Source organism: Aplidium turbinatum, chromosome 2 (genome assembly GCF_918807975.1).
Source record: "Aplidium turbinatum chromosome 2, kaAplTurb1.1, whole genome shotgun sequence".
NCBI lineage: Eukaryota > Metazoa > Chordata > Ascidiacea > Aplousobranchia > Polyclinidae > Aplidium > Aplidium turbinatum.
In genome coordinates this window covers 11,758,513-11,777,830 of record NC_137473.1, presented here as the reverse complement: position 1 = coordinate 11,777,830, position 19,318 = coordinate 11,758,513, and the positions used below count along the sequence as shown (strand labels likewise).

The following is a 19,318-nucleotide window of genomic DNA, read 5'->3' as shown; positions in this document are numbered from 1 at the left end:
AGACTGCGGGTGGAATCCACCACCAAATACACGTGGAAAACACGTGTATTAGTGTAGTCAGATACGCGGAAATTGAGTAGAATGCGGGTGTAAAACACGTGAAATCCACCACCAAATATACGTGGAAAACACGTGTATTAGTCTTGTCAGATACGCGGAAATTAGGTGGAATGCGGGTGTAAAACACGTAAAATCCACCACCAAATATACGTGGAAAACACGTGTATTAGTGTTGTCAGATACGCGGAAATTAGGTGGAATGCGGGTGTAAAACACGTAAAATCCACCACCAAATATACGTGTAATACACGTGAAATAGTGTCGACACATATGCGTGTATTATACGTTAAAATTAACGTATAATACACGACCCAAGGTACGTAGAATCTACGTGTAATACACGTGAAATTTCTAGCTGGGTATAGACAATTGGACATAAACATGAACTTTACATTCAATGTAAATGATGTTAGCATATCTGCATGCTTAATAGCATATGTGGGAAAAAATCCCAAAATAAATGACTTCTAAGGCACTGTCAGAACAGCCATAGAGCATTAATTTTGCTGCACATTATCCCATTTTGGAGATTAGTTAAAGTAGGCAGTATTGGAACTTATGTAAAGATTGGAGCAGAGTAAGGAAGCTTTCAATAAATGGATAACAGCCCCATGCCACACCAATGCTGCTAGTTTTGTGGCAGCTCAATAGATTGCGAGGAAAGCCATAGGCCTACACAGATAGAGATGACGGCATAAAAAAGAATTTTTCGGTAGCAAAGAAACTGTTGTCTGATCTACTTGAAACACATATATTACGTTTTGTGGCTCTCAGTAGTCAGCTGGTCATATCTGCCAAAATATGTAACAGAATCGCTCTTTTGTTAAAAAAGGTTGCCGACCACTGCTCTAGAACAGTGTTTCCCAAACTTTTTTTTAATAGCGCCCCCCTGGACAACGAACAGAGTATCAAACGCCCCCTTCGACAAAAAAAGTAAAACCAAAGTTTTTTTTCCATTTATCACAGTCCAATTCCAATGAGACCGATGAGGTTGGTGCAATGCCATCAGCCTCTTGAGATCGGGTTTCAATTAGGATGGGAACAATCTTAAGTCTCCCCATCTAACTATATCAAGACGGTTTCTTTTGTTATCCAGAATCGTTGTCACGGCACTGAAAGCACGTTCCACCAAGCATGAGCTGGGAAAGGCTATGATAAAAACTTTGACCCGATTCCACACGTGAGGGTATTTCTCTTTGATTTAGTTCTGTAGCCAGAACGATTGATACGAGATATTGAACTTCGTTTTGAGTGCAAAATCGCTTTACAATGTTATCAGTTCTTTCTCAAAAATTCCATGTTCGGAAATATCACAGAAGAGGTCGATTATCCAGTCATGGATTTCTAACTGGAATACATCCTGGAATCGAACTCCCATGCCTTTGTGTACTTCTTGAAGATGATTGCTGTACGTCTATACCAACATCAGATATGCCTTTGTCACTGGTATCAAGTTGATGCAAGCTTGAGAATTGGAAAAATTCTCGTCTAGCTAAATTTCGCTGATACAACACGAGCTTATTTCGTTACCCTGATAGGATAATTTCAATTCATTAAAATTGGAAAATATGTCTGACAAGTAGGCGATATCATTTCTCACAACCAGGACGTCATTCGCAAGGCCAGGGTCACAACTATTTAGAAATTCCACGATAGTTTCAAACAGGGAATAAAATCGTGCAAGGCAATTTCTCTTGGAAAGCGATCGTACTTCGGTGTGGAGTAGTAAGCGCTCAAAAGCTTCATCATTCTCATTGCACAATCGTTTGAATGAGCGTGTATTCAGAGCGTGCGCTTTAATTTTATTCACTGCTTTGATGACAGTCTTCATAGACAAATTAAGACGAATGCTAGATCAAAATATTGTCGGATTGTAAAATCGGATTTGCGTAACCGCAGTGCTTCAAATTGTCATGCGTTACGTTACGACCTCAACTAACTTGTGAGGTACTGCGGAGCGAAGTTGCCAACATAATTGCCACAATATCTGCCACAGAGCTCTTATAGTCACCGTCTTCTTTTGCACTTCTTTGAAGCGAAACATGACAAAAATGCTTTGCAATCCTCTTCTTGTAACTACCCCGATTTACTCTCAGCGCCCCCCAAACGCCCACTTTGTAACCAGCGCCCCCTTCATGGTCGCAAACGCCCCCAGGGGGGCGCTGGCGCCCACTTTGGGAACCACTGCTCTAGAACAAACACAAATGAAGGACTTGCAAAAGCGATTGTCGCTTCAGTCTGACTCCAACTGACGTCATAATCCGCGTGTTGCGCAATACAATCAATCCGCCATTGCAGGATCGTGGCCAAAAATACAAGCGCGTGGAAAACCAGAGTTTTGATAATTTTTATTGAGATAAATATAGCTTTAAAAAGTAAGGGCGAGGTTGGTATTTACAGATTGAAACATGCTCTTTCAGATAAAGTGCGGTCAAAGTCATCGTGCAGTTGCACTTTAATCCCGGTAGTTTCACTTACTTGTATGTTGACTATGCGAGCGATGAAACAGAGTTCTTTTAGATCTTGCTATTTCTTCGCAGCTGAACTATTGTGGTGGACATGAATCACTGGAGCAGGCCCAGCGATCAGATTAGTGTATTGTTAGTTGTTGATTGATTGAATCTTTATCCTAGGACTAAAAAATCTTTTTTGAGAGCTTAATCTTGGCAGTTTCGCATTCTTGTAGTTGTAGAGGCTTTGAACCACTGACGCAGGCCGGTCACCGAGTTAAGTTTCCGATTGTTGTTGAGGTGTTGACAGTGTTATTCCATCCACTGGGTGCCACTAAATGGAGAGCAGTCATTGTAATTCGCTTTCCCCTGGAGTATAATCAGAGACTCTTTATCTTGCTGTTTCTTCGTTTATGAAGTCAGTCGCTTGATAAACAGCTATTCGGGCGGATTTATTGAAAAGCTCTCTGACATTACATTATTGTTGACTGTTGCGTTATTAGCAACGTTACTGCGACTGTTAATAGCGACTGTTTTTCATGAAGTTATGAGCCTATAGCCGGTCAATTTATTACCCTCTTAGATATCGATCAAAAGTAACAAGAAACTGCAACACATTTTTTTGCAATAAATGTAATAAGCTAAATAACCTAAAAGTAAAAACCACTGTAGTCTACAAGCAAGAAGTGCACATTGTAACTTCTTGTTTTCACAAAGTAAAAGGCGGTGAGCTTAATGATGTTTATTTTCTCAGCATCAATTTAAAGACGGTTTATTGTAGCCTACATTTTTGAGAGTCAGTCAAAGTCAGTCAAACGCAAACAACAAGTGACGTAGTCTTTGGAAATGCGTTATTCTCATGTTTGTCGCTTTTACTTTTTTCTGCTTCACTTTTGCTACATTGGTTTGGTTTTGAATCTTTATCCTCGGACTGACAAAGTCTTGATAGGTTATTTATGGTAGTTTCACATAGGCCTACTTGTAGACTGTAGAGGCTTTTGACGCAGGGCCGGTTACCGAGATTGGCAAAGTGAAGTTTTCCGATTGTTGAAGTGTTGTTGCCTGGAATTATTCCATTCACTAGGTGCCTCTAAATGGAGAGCAGTCCTTAGAGCGAAATCCTTTGCTATGTTGATATAAGTTATAGGCCTATTGTTTTCGTTGAGATGGTCAGAATTCAGAAGTATTATGTGATGACGTCCTTTTCACTCCCCTATATTTAGGGTGCAGCTAGAAAAAGGGTCTGTTTTCACGACACGGTATCGAACTGGGGGCCAAATTGGTTTTAGATTACATGTAACAATGTACGGCTTAGCCAAGAGGCGCAAAAAGTGTCATTTTTCTCAGTAGTCGAAACATATAAACTATGAAGTCAAATGTGATTTTTTTGCTTTCGGTTACAGTACAATATTAGGTTTCCGAAATTTCTCTAAAAGTATTTTTTCCGGATTTTTGAACAGGTCTATTTTAATTTAAAACAATATCCTACGATTTAAGTGCTTGATACGACGACAGACCACGCTTTAAAACTCCGCTTCACCGCTTTTCAAAATGCACATCACGTATAGCGCGATCTCTGACACCAGATAGCGGATGAAAACGATCAAGCATCATAACCTTGCGTGTGGTGACATCGTTAACATTCATGACGTCAAAGTCAACTGACCGTGTCAATCGACTGGCGTCAGCCGTGCTGTAAAAGAAAGGGAAAAAATTATAAAATTAACCTGATCTTGTTTGAATGGTTCTAGGCATTCTACACAGTTTTAATTCTACGACAAAACTACTCTGCAGCAGAGAGAAAAACTTTAATTGCCTTTCGAAACCACTTGTTTCCCAGAACATTATGTTATGAAATTTATTTTGACTTTGAAGAAAATTTAAGTCGTTTTAGACCTGGTGTCTGAACTTATAAATCAGCGGTTCCAAATTTTTTATATTCACAAACCCCTATTCAAAATAAAAAAAAATATTCAGATTTCGGATCTATAAATTTTTAAAAGTAGGCAAAGTTATAACTGTGTCAAGATTCAGCTAAATTACTTTGATATGTCACCTGTGAATTTGGGCAATTCAATTTTTGCATTTTATCTAATAGCAATGCGTTTACAAAATCTCGTAAAGTGTTTTACAGACACCCAAGAGGTTCATGAATCATGATCACACAGGTTGGAAACTTCTGGTAAGCATAGAATGTTTTTCCAAAATGATAACCAGTGTAGGCCTAGATATTTGTAAGATTTCTAGACACGTTATTGACCACTTTTGCGATTGTTAAGCTGCTCCAAAAAGTGTTTGCAACATATTTTTGATCATTCATTACTTGTAAAAATTAAACTTGGATGAGCAGCTCAACTACATGGAATAAAAAATAAATCCACATGTTTGGTTTGGTTTTGAATCTTTATCCTCGGACTGACAAAGCCTTGATTGGTTATTCCTGGTAGTTTCGCATACTTTGCAGAGGCTCTTGACGCAGGGCCGGTTACCGAGATTGGTAGAGTGAAGTTTTCCGATTGTTAAAAATGTTGTTGCCGGGGAATTATTCCATTTATTAGATGCTGCTGAATGGAGAGTAGTCCTGAAAGGGTTGCTCAAGCGCACACCCCGAGAGTCGAACCAGCGCCGTGTGATCTTGAGCCGGGCGCGTAAACACTGAGCTAACGGGGCGGACTAAGTATCCTATAATCAAGGTCAAACCATCATTGTTTAATTGTTTTTCGTAAAAAGCACTGATATTAGTAACAGCAAATATTAGTCACGACAACAGCCTACACAGTTTATCAACATCTACAGCTAAGCATGCATCAAATCAAAACGAAAACAAAATATCACACAAAGCGCTTACATAACGATGTAATGTCATATCAAAACAATTCCGTCAAAGTTCATTTAAGTACAAATGCATCGCACTTCAACTTGTGCACGTATACAACACATAGCCTCCAGCTAAAGTTGGTAGGCTAAGAACGACTTAATTTTTAGCCTATCCAATTTTCACAGCAGTATTGCATTTGTATTATCAGCCTACTTGTTACAGTTGTGAGGACAAATTTTTGGGAAAGTATGGTTGTCTTGCTGATGAAGTTACTTAGTTGAGGCCTGTAGTTTTCAAACACAAATATGAATAGGCAGGTCCGTTGAGAGGATAATTTGGACCCGGAACCAATGAGATTTTTAGTCCAAAATCAAGACACTTCTAATTAAAACTATATCCAAAAAAGTACGCTGTGGTAACTTCAAAATCCCTGGCTCCTTGAGAAAGTCCCTGGCTTTTAAAATTATCCCGGGCCTGGGTCCAAAACTATCCTTTTGTCCACCCTGTCAATGCTACTGGGAATAGGACAACATGTGAGTTCTAGCCTTGTTCAAAGTAAACTCTGAAAAAGGCCGTAGGCTTACTTATATGCTACTATGCTATACGGATCCTACAAGATAAGAAAGTAGGTCACCACACAAGAGTTTGAATTAAGGAGATAAAAACTTTAGAATATAAACAGTGGGCTATATAATTTTAAAATGTTAAAATTTGTTAATCTGATAAACTATATGAGCGACGCATTTCCTTCCCTGTAAAACATGCACAAACGTTTTTTTGACATTTCGTCAGCTGGAGCTCTTGAGCCATATGTCCTGTTCCAAGATTTCTTTCTTGGTGATTAAAAATAAAAAACAAATTCAAATCATCTGGATCAAATCCAGCACAACAAAGTTATTTTAAAAAATCTTAAAATGAGCACAAACAAACCGCAAGAAAATAAAAACCTTTAACATTTGACTAATATTCCTGCATCACATCAAAAAACGGAAGTCAAGGTTAATTATCTTTTGTAGGCTATAAGCCAGTGGTTCCCAACACATGGGTCGCGACCCAAAGTTGGGTCGCTTGATTATTTTTTTGGGTCGCTTGTTTTTCGGGCATATTGTATCTTGGGCGAAAAATAACAATAAAAAAATTTTAAAACGTGAAGAGATCGATCACAAAACTGGAAAATATAACCACAAGTCATGAAGCGTTTCATGTCGAGACATCGGAAAGCTTTGTAGCATGATCGTAGTGCAAGAAGTTTTAACAGTTTTCGTTTATATTATTGTTAATATTATTACTAAATGGAAACTCAACAAAACTTTCAGTCTCAAACATAAACTAACCTGCCAAAATTACGAGATATACATTGTAACATGCACTATATGTCACGAACACTATGTAGGACAAACCATGACAAATTTTGCCACACGTTGGACCACACATAGTCTGATGTGGTAAAACGCATCAAAGATAAAGCCCCAAGTGCTGTATGGACTCATTGCTTTCTTCACAGAGAGAGGCCTTTGCTGCAAAAAAGCTGTATCAAGAGCGGCACGAAGTGTTGAATGATGTTGTGAAGTGTGTAAACTTCATCAAAGCAAGTCCACTAAATTGGCGTTTGTTTTCGTGTTTGTGCACTGACATGGATTCTAATTATTATCAAGCATTGCTGCTGCACACAGAAGTGCGATGGCTGTCACGAGGTCGTGTCCTAAAGCGAGTTTGTAATTTGCTGGAGGAGATTGCAATCTTCCTGAGGCAACAGAACTTGTGAGATTAGCTTAGAAGTTTTTGCAAGAAAATTTCAATGCAAAAGTTGCTTACCTTGCCGATATATTTGACTCTCTGAATTCACTAAATTTATCTACGCAAGGCAACGGTTTTACGGTGATTGATCGCGCCGCAAAAGTTTCTGCTTACTACAAAAAACTCATATTCTGGAAAAGTTATGCCACCAGAGATGAGTACGATGTATTTCCTCAGCTAACGCAATATATTTGTGTCAAGGAAGTTGATATTAAACAAACCGAAGTTGGACACCTGGAACAGTTTGCCAAAAAGTTTGTGCATTACCGTGGAGAATCTCTAACACCTAGTAGCCAAAATGATTGGATAATTGATCCACTTGTTGGAAAAGATCTGCCTCGACTTCCCATCCATGTTGCAGAAGAGTTTATGGACAATTGGACATAACGACAGAAGCAGCAAATCGTATTTCTTTTGCGTCCTTCAAAGACAAACACTCCAAAGATTTCGCAAACATCCACTTTTGGGCTTCCATGTACAAAGTGTATCCCACAGTTTCACAATTAGGGATTCAAAAACAGATTCCATTTGCAACAACTTGGCTTTGTGAGACTGGATTTAGCGCCATGTGTGCATTGAAAACTACTAAACAGCGAAACCGGCTGGAAGTTAAAACCGACATGCGGCTATGCCTTAGCAAAATAGCTCTTCGATTTCAAAAACTCACTGACAGCAAGCCAGCATAGCTATCTCATTGGTGATTTCATAAACATATCATTTTTGGAAAAAGTTACTGCTTTTGTAGTGCTGTTTGTTTGCAACGCAATCTTGCATGGCTTTTAAAATACTAAGACAATTGGCTTGGGTCGCAAGATTTTACCGCACTGAATTTTTTGTAAAAATGGGTCGCCTTAAAAACGAGTTGGGAACCACTGCTATAAGCCACTTATTTTACTTATGGGAATAAAGGCACAGCAAAACCTCTTTAAACTCAACACTACCAATCTTTAAAAAATGGTAAAAATCCTGTAGCCTAAGTAATGTAAGATAGACAACTTACTCATGGAACATCTCTGGGAACCTTTCATGCGCTTTTACTGGAACAACAAAAAATTTCTGTCGCTCCACAGTTTCCGTTTTATCTTTGTATGCTTCTCTGTGCTTTTGCGACAACTGTAAGAAATTATTGAAGTTATGGCTAACTTACAACGATAGCCGTAGATTAAGTCTGAAGCTATGTTTAATTTTCCAACTGTAAGCCTACTTGATTTCTTTAACACTCATTTTATTTAAAGGGCGGGGAAACCCAAATTCACTTTTTGCGAGTTTTTTGTTTCAGCGTGATGTCATTGCGTACAACATGCGTTTTAGCAAAAAAATAATCCAAATTTTGTTGCCCTCGTCTCGCTAAGGCCGCTTTTGTTTGATACCCGTTTGCGAGGTCTCGCGCGCATCAAGCTGTGATTCTGTTCGCTGTGACGTCACAAGGTACATATAGTTATGGCCAAAAGTTTAAGACCAGACTTGATTTATGACGATTTTTGCATTACTTCAAAATACTGCATCATATATTGTTTCAGTTGCATCATCTTTATGCATCATCTAATATCTGATGCAGTATTTTGAAGTAATGCAAAAATCGTCATAAATCAAGTCTGGTCTTAAACTTTTGGCCACAACTATATGTACCTTGTGACGTCACAGCGAACAGAATCTCAGCTTGATGCGCAACGAGACCTCGCAAACGGGTATCAAACAAAAGCGGCCTTAGCGAGACGAGGGCAACAAAATTTGGATTATTTTTTTGCTAAAACGCATGTTGTACACAATGACATCACGCTGAAACAAAAAACTCGCAAAGTTAATTTGGGTTTCCCCGCCCTTTAAGAGAGCGTACGCACCCCTGAACAAAAGATTAAACAACAAAACTTCAGTGATTTCAAAGCTCACAAAAATGAAAACAATGAAAAAAACCTAAAACTTAAAAGTAATTTAGGAGCTTGACGACTATGTTACAGCATCCAGGGCCGGATTTATCTGATTGGAGGCAGGCGCACTTTTAGATCGGGGGCCCCTGTGCAATAATTATTTTTTGCGCAAACGGCGCGAAAAACCACCTCTACGTCTACAGTAGCATTAATCCAGCACTACACAGCATTTTGCAGAAACTTCAAAAGATGAAAGAAAAAAAAAAATAATAACACAAAATCACATTTTTTTCACGTCGGGGGGCCCTTCAAAAGGGGGCCTGGGGCACCTACATCCTCTGCCTCCTCCCCTAAATCCGGGCCTGACAGCATCAGTTTGGTTTTGTAACTTCTGTTTGCAGCAGTCTAGTATTTTTTACAACGTACCTTATCCATCTCTTGCAATTCTGTGGTCCTGTCATAATCCAGATTGTAACGGCTCCACGTGGGTGTTGTTCTGTGTTTCTCTCTGGTTCTGCACCGGTTGCTCATGACTAGGCTTGGGTCATGTGTGTAAATGGTCGGGAACTAAACAAGAAACACAAATTAAAAGATGATTTCTGATGTAATTTATCGCTATTTATGTTTTAGACCAGACAAGTGAAACACGAGAAGGTTGTTAAAACACAGAAACATGAGCAGTTGGTATTTTGCTAATTGTATTTTCCTGCAAGTCGATTTTTTCAGTTCATTTTTTTTTTTTAACAAACCTATTTCGTAGAACTTTACTTTGAGAATTACTACAGTAAGCTATGCTATAGACAGTTTTTCAACTTACATCTCCACCTCTCCTTGCATATGTTGATCTGCTTGAGTTGAGTGTTGCCGATCGAAAGTCTTGAAAATACTTTAACGTGGCATTTCCATAAGTGTCACCGTACTTGTACATTATGTTGGGAACATACCCACGATACCTAAACACAGAGAATGGTGATTGCGATGACAAGTAGGCTAAACCAGCATACATAGGGTACACGCGAGGTACCATGCTTTTCAATATTGGCCAACGCCCAGCTAGAAGTTTCACGTGTATTACACGTAGATTCTACGTACCTTGGGTCGTGTATTATACGTTAATTTTCACGTATAATACACGCATATGTGTAGACACTATTTCACGTGCATTACACGTATATCTGGTGGTGGATTTTACGTGTTTTACGCCCGCATTACACCTAATTTCCTCGTATCTGACAACACTAATACACGTGTTTTCCACGTATATTTGGTAGTGGATTTTACGTGTTTTACACCCGCATTACACCTAATTTCCTCGTATCTGACACGTAGATTCTACGTACCTTGGGTCGTGTATTATACGTTAATTTTCACGTATAATACACGCATATGTGTAGACACTATTTCACGTGCATTACACGTATATTTGGTGGTGGATTTTACGTGTTTTACGCCCGCATTACACCTAATTTCCTCGTATCTGACACGTAGATTCTACGTTCCTTGGGTCGTGTATTATACGTTAATTTTCACGTATAATACACGCATATGTGTAGACACTATTTCACGTGCATTACACGTATATTTGGTGGTGGATTTTACGTGTTTTACACCCGCATTACACCTAATTTCCTCGTATCTGACACGTAGATTCTACGTTCCTTGGGTCGTGTATTATACGTTAATTTTCACGTATAATACACGCATATGTGTAGACACTATTTCACGTGCATTACACGTATATTTGGTAGTGGATTTTACGTGTTTTACACCCGCATTACACCTAATTTCCTCGTATCTGACACGTAGATTCTACCTTCCTTGGGTCGTGTATTATACGTTAATTTTCACGTATAATACACGTATAAGTGTCGACACTATTTCACGTGTATTACACGTATATTTGGTGGTGGATTTTACGTGTTTTTACACCCACATTCTACCTAATTTCCGCGTACCGTATCTGAAATCAACACTTTAACACATTTGTATTTATTTAACACATATTGTTATAAGAGGCTACTGTCCAATTGTGACCCTTCTAGCACTCATTCGGAGAGTTAACGCTTGTTTTGAACTTTATTTGGATTTAGAGAAGAAAAAGAGCAATAGCAGTGGTGGGAATCGAACCCGCGTCAATGAAAGCCAACCAGCTGACAAAACCCCTAAGCCAACCAGCTGACAAAAAATCCATCACTTAATTTGCTTTGTATCATCTTCTTTTCGCCATTTTTACGTCACTTAAACCAGAGCTTATGATTGGTTGGCGGTTTCATTCTGGTCATTTTTAGTGGCAGAATTTCGACTTGTTAAAGTGGCTACCGTACCAAACCTTAGTAAGTAATTGTTTAATATCAGTAAGCGAGACCACTTAAATTTACACTAAGAACTATCGTTAAAAGATCACATTAATTTGCGACTAAAAAATGTCATGAAGTTTCCTTTTTACATAACGTAATAAAAACGTGTAAAAATACCTACAAAAACACATAATCTAACTTATATCCTAAAAAATGCGGAGGAGCGTGGTTGACACCAATCCACTTGAGTGGAGAATTCTTTCTGTTTATACCGTCCTTGGGAGGTAGTTTTACCTAACACAGATTAAAAATTGCCCAAATGAACGAAAGAACTTCAACACGTTTAATATACGTGGAAAACACGTGTTACTTTTCAACAGATGGAAACGTGCAATACACGTGGAAACAACATATAATCAACATACAAAAAATTCCGGTAAAACATCCTTCTGCTCGGGTAAACATTTCTTCTCTTTTGTATGCCCTCTTCTGGGTGTAATTTTACCTTATATACCTTAAAAATTAGTCAAATAATCATAGGAATTTGAACACGTGTAATATACGTGGAAAACACGTGTTATTTTTGCAAGAGTTATATTCAAAAAAGAATCCCTGATAAAACTTCTAGAATCATATTTACACACTAGTCATACTAAATGATAGCTAAAATATGTCTCTAAAAAAATGTTTTTTAAACAAGTGAATTTGTGTTGGTGTACACAAACTCCTTAATAACACCTGAATTCTACCTAAGATACCATACTACCTAAAATCAACCAAAAATCAACGTGTAATATACGTAGCTTTCTAGCTGGGCGGCCGCGTCTAACTATGGTCTGAGAGTTAAGTCAGCGGTAGTTCATCTTGCCCTTTCTTCATTTCAAAATAAATCCAACCAACTTTGATCGAACAACCGCAAGATCAAAATAAACTGGTTCAACTTATCGGCATGCAGGGGTGCATCCAGCATGTAGCCTGAGGGGGGTGGGATTTCAACAAAGCACAGTAGTGTGTAGGTCTATTTTAACCAGAATTTGCAAACACATCGTAAATATAGTTACTTTTCTGTGTTTAATGGGAGTGATCATCCCAATCCCCACCTCTCATGAAACCGTCACTTCCGGCACACGCTTGAGCAACGCGCTTTTTAAGGACGGTTATCTAGCATTCCGGCCAACTGCCCTCGTGCATGGAGTAGTTCACATAGCCTACAGTACATCGGCACTTCAACAAATTGAAACTTCACTTTGCCAGTCTTGGGAACTGGACACGCATCAGTAGTTCAAAGCCTTTACAGCCTGTGTGAATGAGGCTGCCAAGATTAAACTTACATCTAGTAGCTTTCTCTTTCCGAGAATAAAAATTCTCTTAATTCATATCACTGACAGTTACACAGCATGTTAAATGAAAAATAGTTAAAATAATCAACAAATTAAGTAAAAAAACAAACTTATATAAATCTATCAATATAGTGTGAATGCAGTAACTTAAACTTGCAACAATAGCTGCTACCTGCTACTTACCCAGGCATGAGCGATGGTGGTGTAAACGTTGCATTGTGGGTAGTTATCAAAGTACCTGCACTTCTAGATGCCATTTTACCAACAGCAACAATATCACATCCAAGCTACAAACAAACAAAAAATTTCACAGATTATTATTTTATTGTAGGTGCAGCAGCTTGTTTTCTGTGTAGGTCTACGTCTAGTCAACTTGGGTTAAACATTAACTTCATTCTTTCTTGGCGGCTTGTTTGTTTTGTAAACTTGTCTTTCAACAATTTAATCTTGTCCACGTAAGGACTAAACACGGCTGAACATTAGACGCTGTTGCTTTTAAACAGCCTACCACAACAACTTTACAATTGATGCTAGTTTGTAACATTCCTCTAAAAATGCTCATTTTTTTCTTGTTTTTGGACTGCACGTAGACAAAGCATAAACTTTTAATCAAAATCAAATCAATTTTTGTCATTTGTTTGAACTCAAAGAAACCATAACCTATCTATACTTTATGTATGTCCTATCAGTTTCGAATGACATGAAAAATTATACCAAACTAGAATCCAGGAGAATGTGTGTAGGGCGTTATAACAAAAGAACTTTGAAGAGGGCTCGTGTGTTTTGCTATTGTTCTCGGATCTTTGCTTTTGTTGTAGCTTGGTTTCAAATTCACATAGATTGAAACAATTCACATCGATCGAAGCTTACGACTGCTTCTAGGCTATTTTTGATTTGCAGCTTAGATTAAAATTTATCTGTCTTGTATTGCCGAACCCTTTGCCTCTTTCACAAGTTGGAAGTGATTTTAATGACATTCCTTGTGCTTTTGGTTTGGTTTTGAATCTTTATCCTCATTCTGACAAAGCCTTTGATAGGTTATTTCTGGTAGTTTCGCATACTTGTATAGAGGCTTTTGATTCAAGGCTGGTTACTGATATTGGCAAAGTGAAGTTTCCGATACTTGTTAAAGTGTTGCCGGAAATTATTCCATCCACTAGGTGTAGCGGAATGGAGAGCAGTCCTGAAATGCGTTGCTCAAGCACACACACTCCGGAGCCGAACCAGAGGCGCTTGTTCTTGAGTCGGGCGCTTGACCACTGAGCTAACGGGGCTTTTAGTTTGCTTGTTCTTATTTGGATAACCTACTTCAGGTACGTACCAAACTCAAATGTCATAACAATTTACAAAAGCGTAGCCATAAAGATATTTCTATAAGATTAAAAACACTTGGGTTTTGACAACACACAGCCAGATTTGCCAGATAAGAAGGTACGAAAGTGCAGTGCATGTGTGTTAATTGATGCATGTGTTTAAGTACAAGCGTAGGCTAAGTGTGTAACTGTGCATCTTCATTAAAAATTCGGCTGGCCTCTTGTATATAATGCTTTGTTGAATCTGCGGAGTCTCCAAAAAACTTTTCGATCCGTTACTACTGTATCTACGTAGGCTACATTGGAAAAATGTAGGCTACCTTGGCTATAGTAGCTTATAATGCATGCTTTAAAATTACTCACCAGAACGCAATTTTTTTATAGTATTAAAGTTGTGGCGTTAATGAATTGCATATCTGGAAATACGTAACATGATTATCTCTTTAAGAGAAGGACTTATAGTCTGGGAGCGAAATGCCATTTTTTACCTTAACCTTGCATTGTTGTATTAATTTTTTTTTGCTGTTGATTTTGGTAGCCAAGGGTCTCTATTTTCAGAAACTGCTTGATGACATGTTGTCACCTTTGAGCAATTTGAGAAATTCAAGATGGCGTCCAAGATGGCCGCCATTACCTAGAAATGACCATAACTCCCTACCCATTCACATTAGGAAGGTGATTTATGTCTCTATACCTAGGTTGTAGGGGTCAAGCTATCCATTAGAATTAAGTATTACGTTAATATCGTATTACATAATGGTAATTTCCAAGATGGCGTCCAAAATGGCGTCCAAGATGGCCGCCATTACCTAGAAATGACCATAACTCCCTACCCATTCACTTTAGGAAGATGATTTTTGTCTACCTATAGATGGGTGCTATATAAATATTGTTATTATTATTATTATTACCTAGGTTGTAGGGGTCAAGCTATCCATTAGAACTAAGTATTGATGATGATGATGTTCGCCCTTCGTTTCCGAAGATGGCCAATGAGACTGAGATCAAGTTTCTTTTTCCTTTTTTTTAGTGTTGACTTTGGTCAGTGTAGGCTACATGAGTGCGGAGATGGCTGATGAGGCCTATCTGTGCAGTGAAACTTCTGCTGCAGGATGGACATTGGAAGGATGGTTGGCTAGGGCCAAGGTTGTTTGAGGCTCGGGCCTTGCGATGTTCTCGTTTTCTGACAGCAGATAGCGTACGGTGTTTCTCAGCTGATTCTGCGCCTTTATAAATAATACTGCGCCATGTTGGTCGTTCTGCGGCTAAGTCTTCCCACGAATCTACGTCGATGGCGAATTCTTTCATGGAAGCTTTTAAAGTGTCCTTAAAGCGTTTTCTTTGACCACCTACATGACGTTTGCCGTTAGTCAGTTCTCCTTAGAGCAGTTGTTTAGGAATGCGATGGTTCGGCATCCGGTGGACATGGCCAGCCCATCTTATTTGTGCCTTTTTTACGAGGGTAAGAGTGCTGGGCATGTTTGCTTTACTGAGAACTTCGGTGTCTGGGACTTTGTCCTGCCATCGAATCTTGAGGAGCTTTCGGAGGCAGGAGAGGTGGAAGTGGTTCACCTGCCTTTCGTGTCTCCTATAAAGAGTCGAGGCCTCACATGCATACAGAAGGGTCGTCAGAATAACTGCTTTGTAAACTTTTAGCTTTGTGGGCAGCTTGATTCCCCGCCTCTCCCATACGTTAGACCTCAATCTACCGAAGGCGATAGATGCTTTGGCGATTCTGTTGTTGATTTCCAGGTCAATGGTGGCTGTGTTAGAAAGAGTACTACCGAGATACTTGAAACTTTGACATGCATGTATTATCTGGTCGTTTACAGTGATGAGTGGTTTGCTATAGGATTTTCCAGGGGCTGGTTGATACATTGCCTCTGTTTTCTTAGTGCTGATTGTTAGTCCAAAATTATCGCAAGCAGAGGAGAGCTTATTCATTTGTTGTTGGATTTCGCTTTTGGAGCAGGCGTTCAGGGCACAGTCATCCGCGTACAGAAGTTCTTTGATGACAGTTTCGGTAACTTTGGTGAGTGCTTTGAAGCGTCTCAGGTTAAAAAGTTTTCCGTCACAACGATAGCGAATTGGAATACCATTGCAGTCTTTATCTCTGAAAGCATCTGTTAGCATTGCTGAAAACATCATGCTAAATAAGGTAGGTGCCAGGACACAGCCCTGTTTAACGCCGTTTGTAACTGGGAAGGCTTCAGAGAATTCATTGTCATCAGCAACGTAGGCCATCATTCCATCATGAAATTGTTTTACAATGGAGATGTATGTGCTTGGGCATCAGTATTTGTGCATGATCTTCCACAACCCTTCCCTGCTCACTGTATCAAAAGCTTTTGTCAAATCGACAAAGACAGTGTAAAGGTCTTGGTGTTGCTCCATGCACTTTTCTTGAAGCTGTCTGGCCGCAAAGATCATATCTACAGTTCCTCGGCCCTGGCGAAATCCACACTGGCTTTCAGGGAGGAGGCCTTGCTCGAGATGGTTCAAGAGGCGGTTCAGTAAGACACGAGCGAGAATTTTTCCAGCAATTGACAGGAGGGAGATTCCTCGATGGTTGTCGCACAATTAGGGATTTCCCTTGCGTTTGTAAATGTGCACTATAGATGCATCTTTGAAGTCCTGGGGAAGTACACCTGTAACCCACATTGACTGGAATAATTCAGTAAGACTGTCAACAAGGCCCTTGCCACCTGATTTGTAGATCTCTGCTGGTATAGAGTCAGGTCCAGGGGCTTTTCCCAAGGGTAAGAGGTCGATGGCTTTCTGAACTTCATCAACTGTTGGGAGGGCGTCGAGTTCACGATTGGTGGTTACCTGAGGGAGGCGATCAATGGCTTCGTCGTTTATCTCTGAAGGCCGGTTGAGAACGTCATGGAAGTGTTCGCCCACCTTTGTAAGATTTGGCTCTTGGTAGTGAGCAGAGTTGATCTATCGATGTTAAAGAGGGGGCGTGGTTTAGAGGTGGACGGACCATACACAGTTTTTAAGGCGGTGTAAAAGCGCTTAGTGTCGTGCCTATCTGCATAGCTTTGGATCTCATCAGCTTTAGCACTGAGCCAAGAGTCTTGCATGTTTCGCAACTTGGCTTGAATCTTGCTGCGTATATTGGTAAAGGCAGTTTTCTTGGAAACATCCAAGGGGTTACGCTGGTGATCTCTAAGTAGAAGTCGCTTGGCTTCCAGCATTTCCATGATCTCTGCATCGTTTTCATCAAACCAGTCTTGATGGTTTCTGACTGCGGGGCCTAGTACCTCAGATGCGGTGGAGTGTACTGTGTCTCGTAGAGTGGTCCATTGACTTTCAATGTTGTTATCACTACTGGTTGTGGTTGAGAGATTGTTTCTCAGGGCACATTGAAACTCCTTCACAGTGTCAGGGGACTTCAGCCGGTTGATATTGAGCCGTTTTGTGACTGTTTGGCCTTGAGGTCTTCTCTTGGGCTTGATGTGAAGCGATAGGTTGGAAACTATTAAGCGGTGATCAGTCCAGCAGTCAGCACCACACATGGCTTTGGTCACACGTGCGTCATGTTTGTCTTTGGCTCTGGTTATGACATAATCAATGAGATGCCAGTGTTTAGAGCGGGGGTGCATCCATGATGTTATGTTACGGGTAGGAAGACGGAACATAGTGTTTGTGATAGCTAGGCCATGGGTGGCATAGGTTTTTAGCAGAAGAAGACCATTGCTATTGCACTTTCCTATACCATGTTTTCCAATAATGCCATTCCAGACCTGGTGTTCACAACCAACACGGGCATTGAAATCGCCAAGAATGAATAACGTCTCCGATTTGGGAGTGGAAGCAATAAGAGAGTCTAGTTCTTCATAGAATTTTTCCTTTGCATCGGTATTGTTGGTCATGGTGGGGGCATAAGCACTAATCAAAGTGGCATTGTTTTTGACCAGAGGAAGCTGCATTGACATTAGACGGTCGTTTACCCCATTAGGTAACTTAGTTAGTTTCTTCACATGGAGAGACTTGATGGCAAATCCAACACCAGACTCTCGGCGTTCGTTTATGCTGCGGCCACTCCAAAAGAAGGTGTAGCCACCTCCTATTTCAGACAGATGTCCTGAATCAGCAAAGCGAGTTTCACTTAGGGCAGCAATGTCGATGTTGTAGCGGGCTAGTTCTCTGGCCACGAGAGCAGTTCTGCGAGCAGGTCTGTTGGAGTTTGGGTTATCGAGCAGTGTTCTGACATTCCATGAAGCGATTTTGAGACTATAGAATTTTCTTTTGTTTTTTTGACCGCGTGAAGGGATCCCCACCAGCTGCGGCAGGCTGGCCAGGGTACGATGGAGCAGGCTATTTTTAGGGCACCTTTTCTAGCCCTGTCCTCAGACTACGGAGGCGAGCAGAGCATTCCTAGATAGGGCTGCTCGGTCGCTCAGGGGGCTGCCGGATTCCACTGCTGCTCGGATTCAGTGGAGAACGACCATATGGCCTGAGCCGCCTGTGTGTGGGATCATGGCTACAGCTTGGGTGTATCCGCACCATCTGGTTCGCCGTTCCTCCATCGCCACAGGGCTTCTTGATCCAGGATCATGACTTGCGCGTGATTTTGTTTAAAGTGAGGAAGGAAGAACTAAGTATTACGTTAATATCGTATTACATAATGGCAATTTCCAAGATGGCATCCAAGATGAACATCGTCTCCCAACGGAAAGTCATCCACCCATTCCCTTGCCATGCTGATTACACAACCAGATAGTTACAGTAGTAAAACAGTCCAAGAAGACACCATTAGACGTGTGAAAAACGAAGATATGGGGCACTCGAGTATGACGTCGAAATAAAGAAATATAGTGGTCCCAAGAAGCCTCCGATGCCACAGAACACCCCCAAGCGATCAGTTCATCCCTTGCGTATGCTGGCACAAGTAATTTCAATTCAATTTAATTCAATTCAATTTTATTTTTCTTTGCTGGCGCGAACATGTAGAGAACGGTAAAGTAAACACACGAATTTGGCACCAACAAAAGGGAAAGATGGCAAAACCAAACGGTTTAAAAATATGCAAAAACAGTGTTGGATGTCACTGTTTATAATTTGCACAGCCACCAAACCTAGAAAACAGATAAAAAAAATTATGTGAAAAATAGTACAAAAATAAGGCTACAATTACAATCATAGGGAATTTGATTGAAAAGGAATCAAAAGGGAATTTGGAAAAGGAATCAAAGGGAATTTCAAAGGGAAGAGCCAGTGAGATGGACTTTGCGTTCCTTCAAGACATGAACAGCGCACTAGATTGTCCTGAGTAAAATGGGTTCAATACTAGGGATGCACGTCGACAGGGTTATTTAGCACAACCAAAGACGTCGGCTGTTTACCTTCTCTTAATAGATATGATCCCG

The 19,318-nt window shown here is 40.1% G+C and overlaps 2 protein-coding genes across 4 annotated transcripts; both read right to left on the bottom strand.

Annotated features, from left to right (window-relative positions):
* Window positions 1–2,885: 2,885 nt before the first annotated feature.
* LOC145765345 (ciliary microtubule inner protein 2C-like) lies at window positions 2,886–12,949 on the bottom strand. 3 transcript variants are annotated; one of them, XM_082577149.1, is made up of 5 exons: window positions 12,814–12,949; window positions 9,811–9,946; window positions 9,420–9,560; window positions 8,135–8,238; window positions 2,886–4,203 (listed from the first exon to the last, which is right to left on the bottom strand). In XM_082577149.1, exons 1-5 carry the CDS (start codon window positions 12,885–12,887, stop codon window positions 4,047–4,049), a joined length of 612 nt encoding a protein of 203 aa, XP_082433275.1. In that variant the 5' UTR covers window positions 12,888–12,949; the 3' UTR covers window positions 2,886–4,046. The 3 variants fall into 3 exon arrangements, with proteins under 3 accessions (XP_082433275.1, XP_082433274.1, XP_082433276.1); XM_082577148.1 differs by having other exon boundaries at window positions 2,893–4,203; window positions 8,126–8,238; XM_082577150.1 differs by lacking the exon at window positions 2,886–4,203 and adding an exon at window positions 5,199–6,161 and having other exon boundaries at window positions 8,126–8,238.
* A 3,574-nt stretch (window positions 12,950–16,523) lies between these two features.
* Window positions 16,524–18,507, bottom strand: LOC145788327 (uncharacterized). The gene is made up of 3 exons (XM_082600105.1): window positions 18,437–18,507; window positions 16,930–18,155; window positions 16,524–16,807 (listed from the first exon to the last, which is right to left on the bottom strand). The coding sequence occupies exons 1-3, from the start codon at window positions 18,505–18,507 to the stop codon at window positions 16,524–16,526; spliced, it is 1,581 nt and encodes a 526-aa protein (XP_082456231.1).
* Window positions 18,508–19,318: the final 811 nt, after the last annotated feature.

Coding starts and splice junctions, on each gene's coding strand:
- LOC145765345 (XM_082577148.1), bottom strand. CDS start 12,887: ATGGCATCTAGAAGTGCAGGTACTTTGATAACTACCCACAATGCAACG. Junction 9,561..9,810: donor ATGCAAGGAGAGGTGGAGAT/GTAAGTTGAAAA, acceptor TTTCTTGTTTAG/TTCCCGACCATTTACACACA. Junction 8,239..9,419: donor AATTGCAAGAGATGGATAAG/GTACGTTGTAAA, acceptor AATTTCTTACAG/TTGTCGCAAAAGCACAGAGA.
- LOC145788327 (XM_082600105.1), bottom strand. CDS start 18,507: ATGATCCTGGATCAAGAAGCCCTGTGGCGATGGAGGAACGGCGAACCA. Junction 18,156..18,436: donor GGTGCGGATACACCCAAGCT/GTAGCCATGATC, acceptor ATGGAATGTCAG/AACACTGCTCGATAACCCAA. Junction 16,808..16,929: donor CGCCTTAAAAACTGTGTATG/GTCCGTCCACCT, acceptor ACCGGCCTTCAG/AGATAAACGACGAAGCCATT.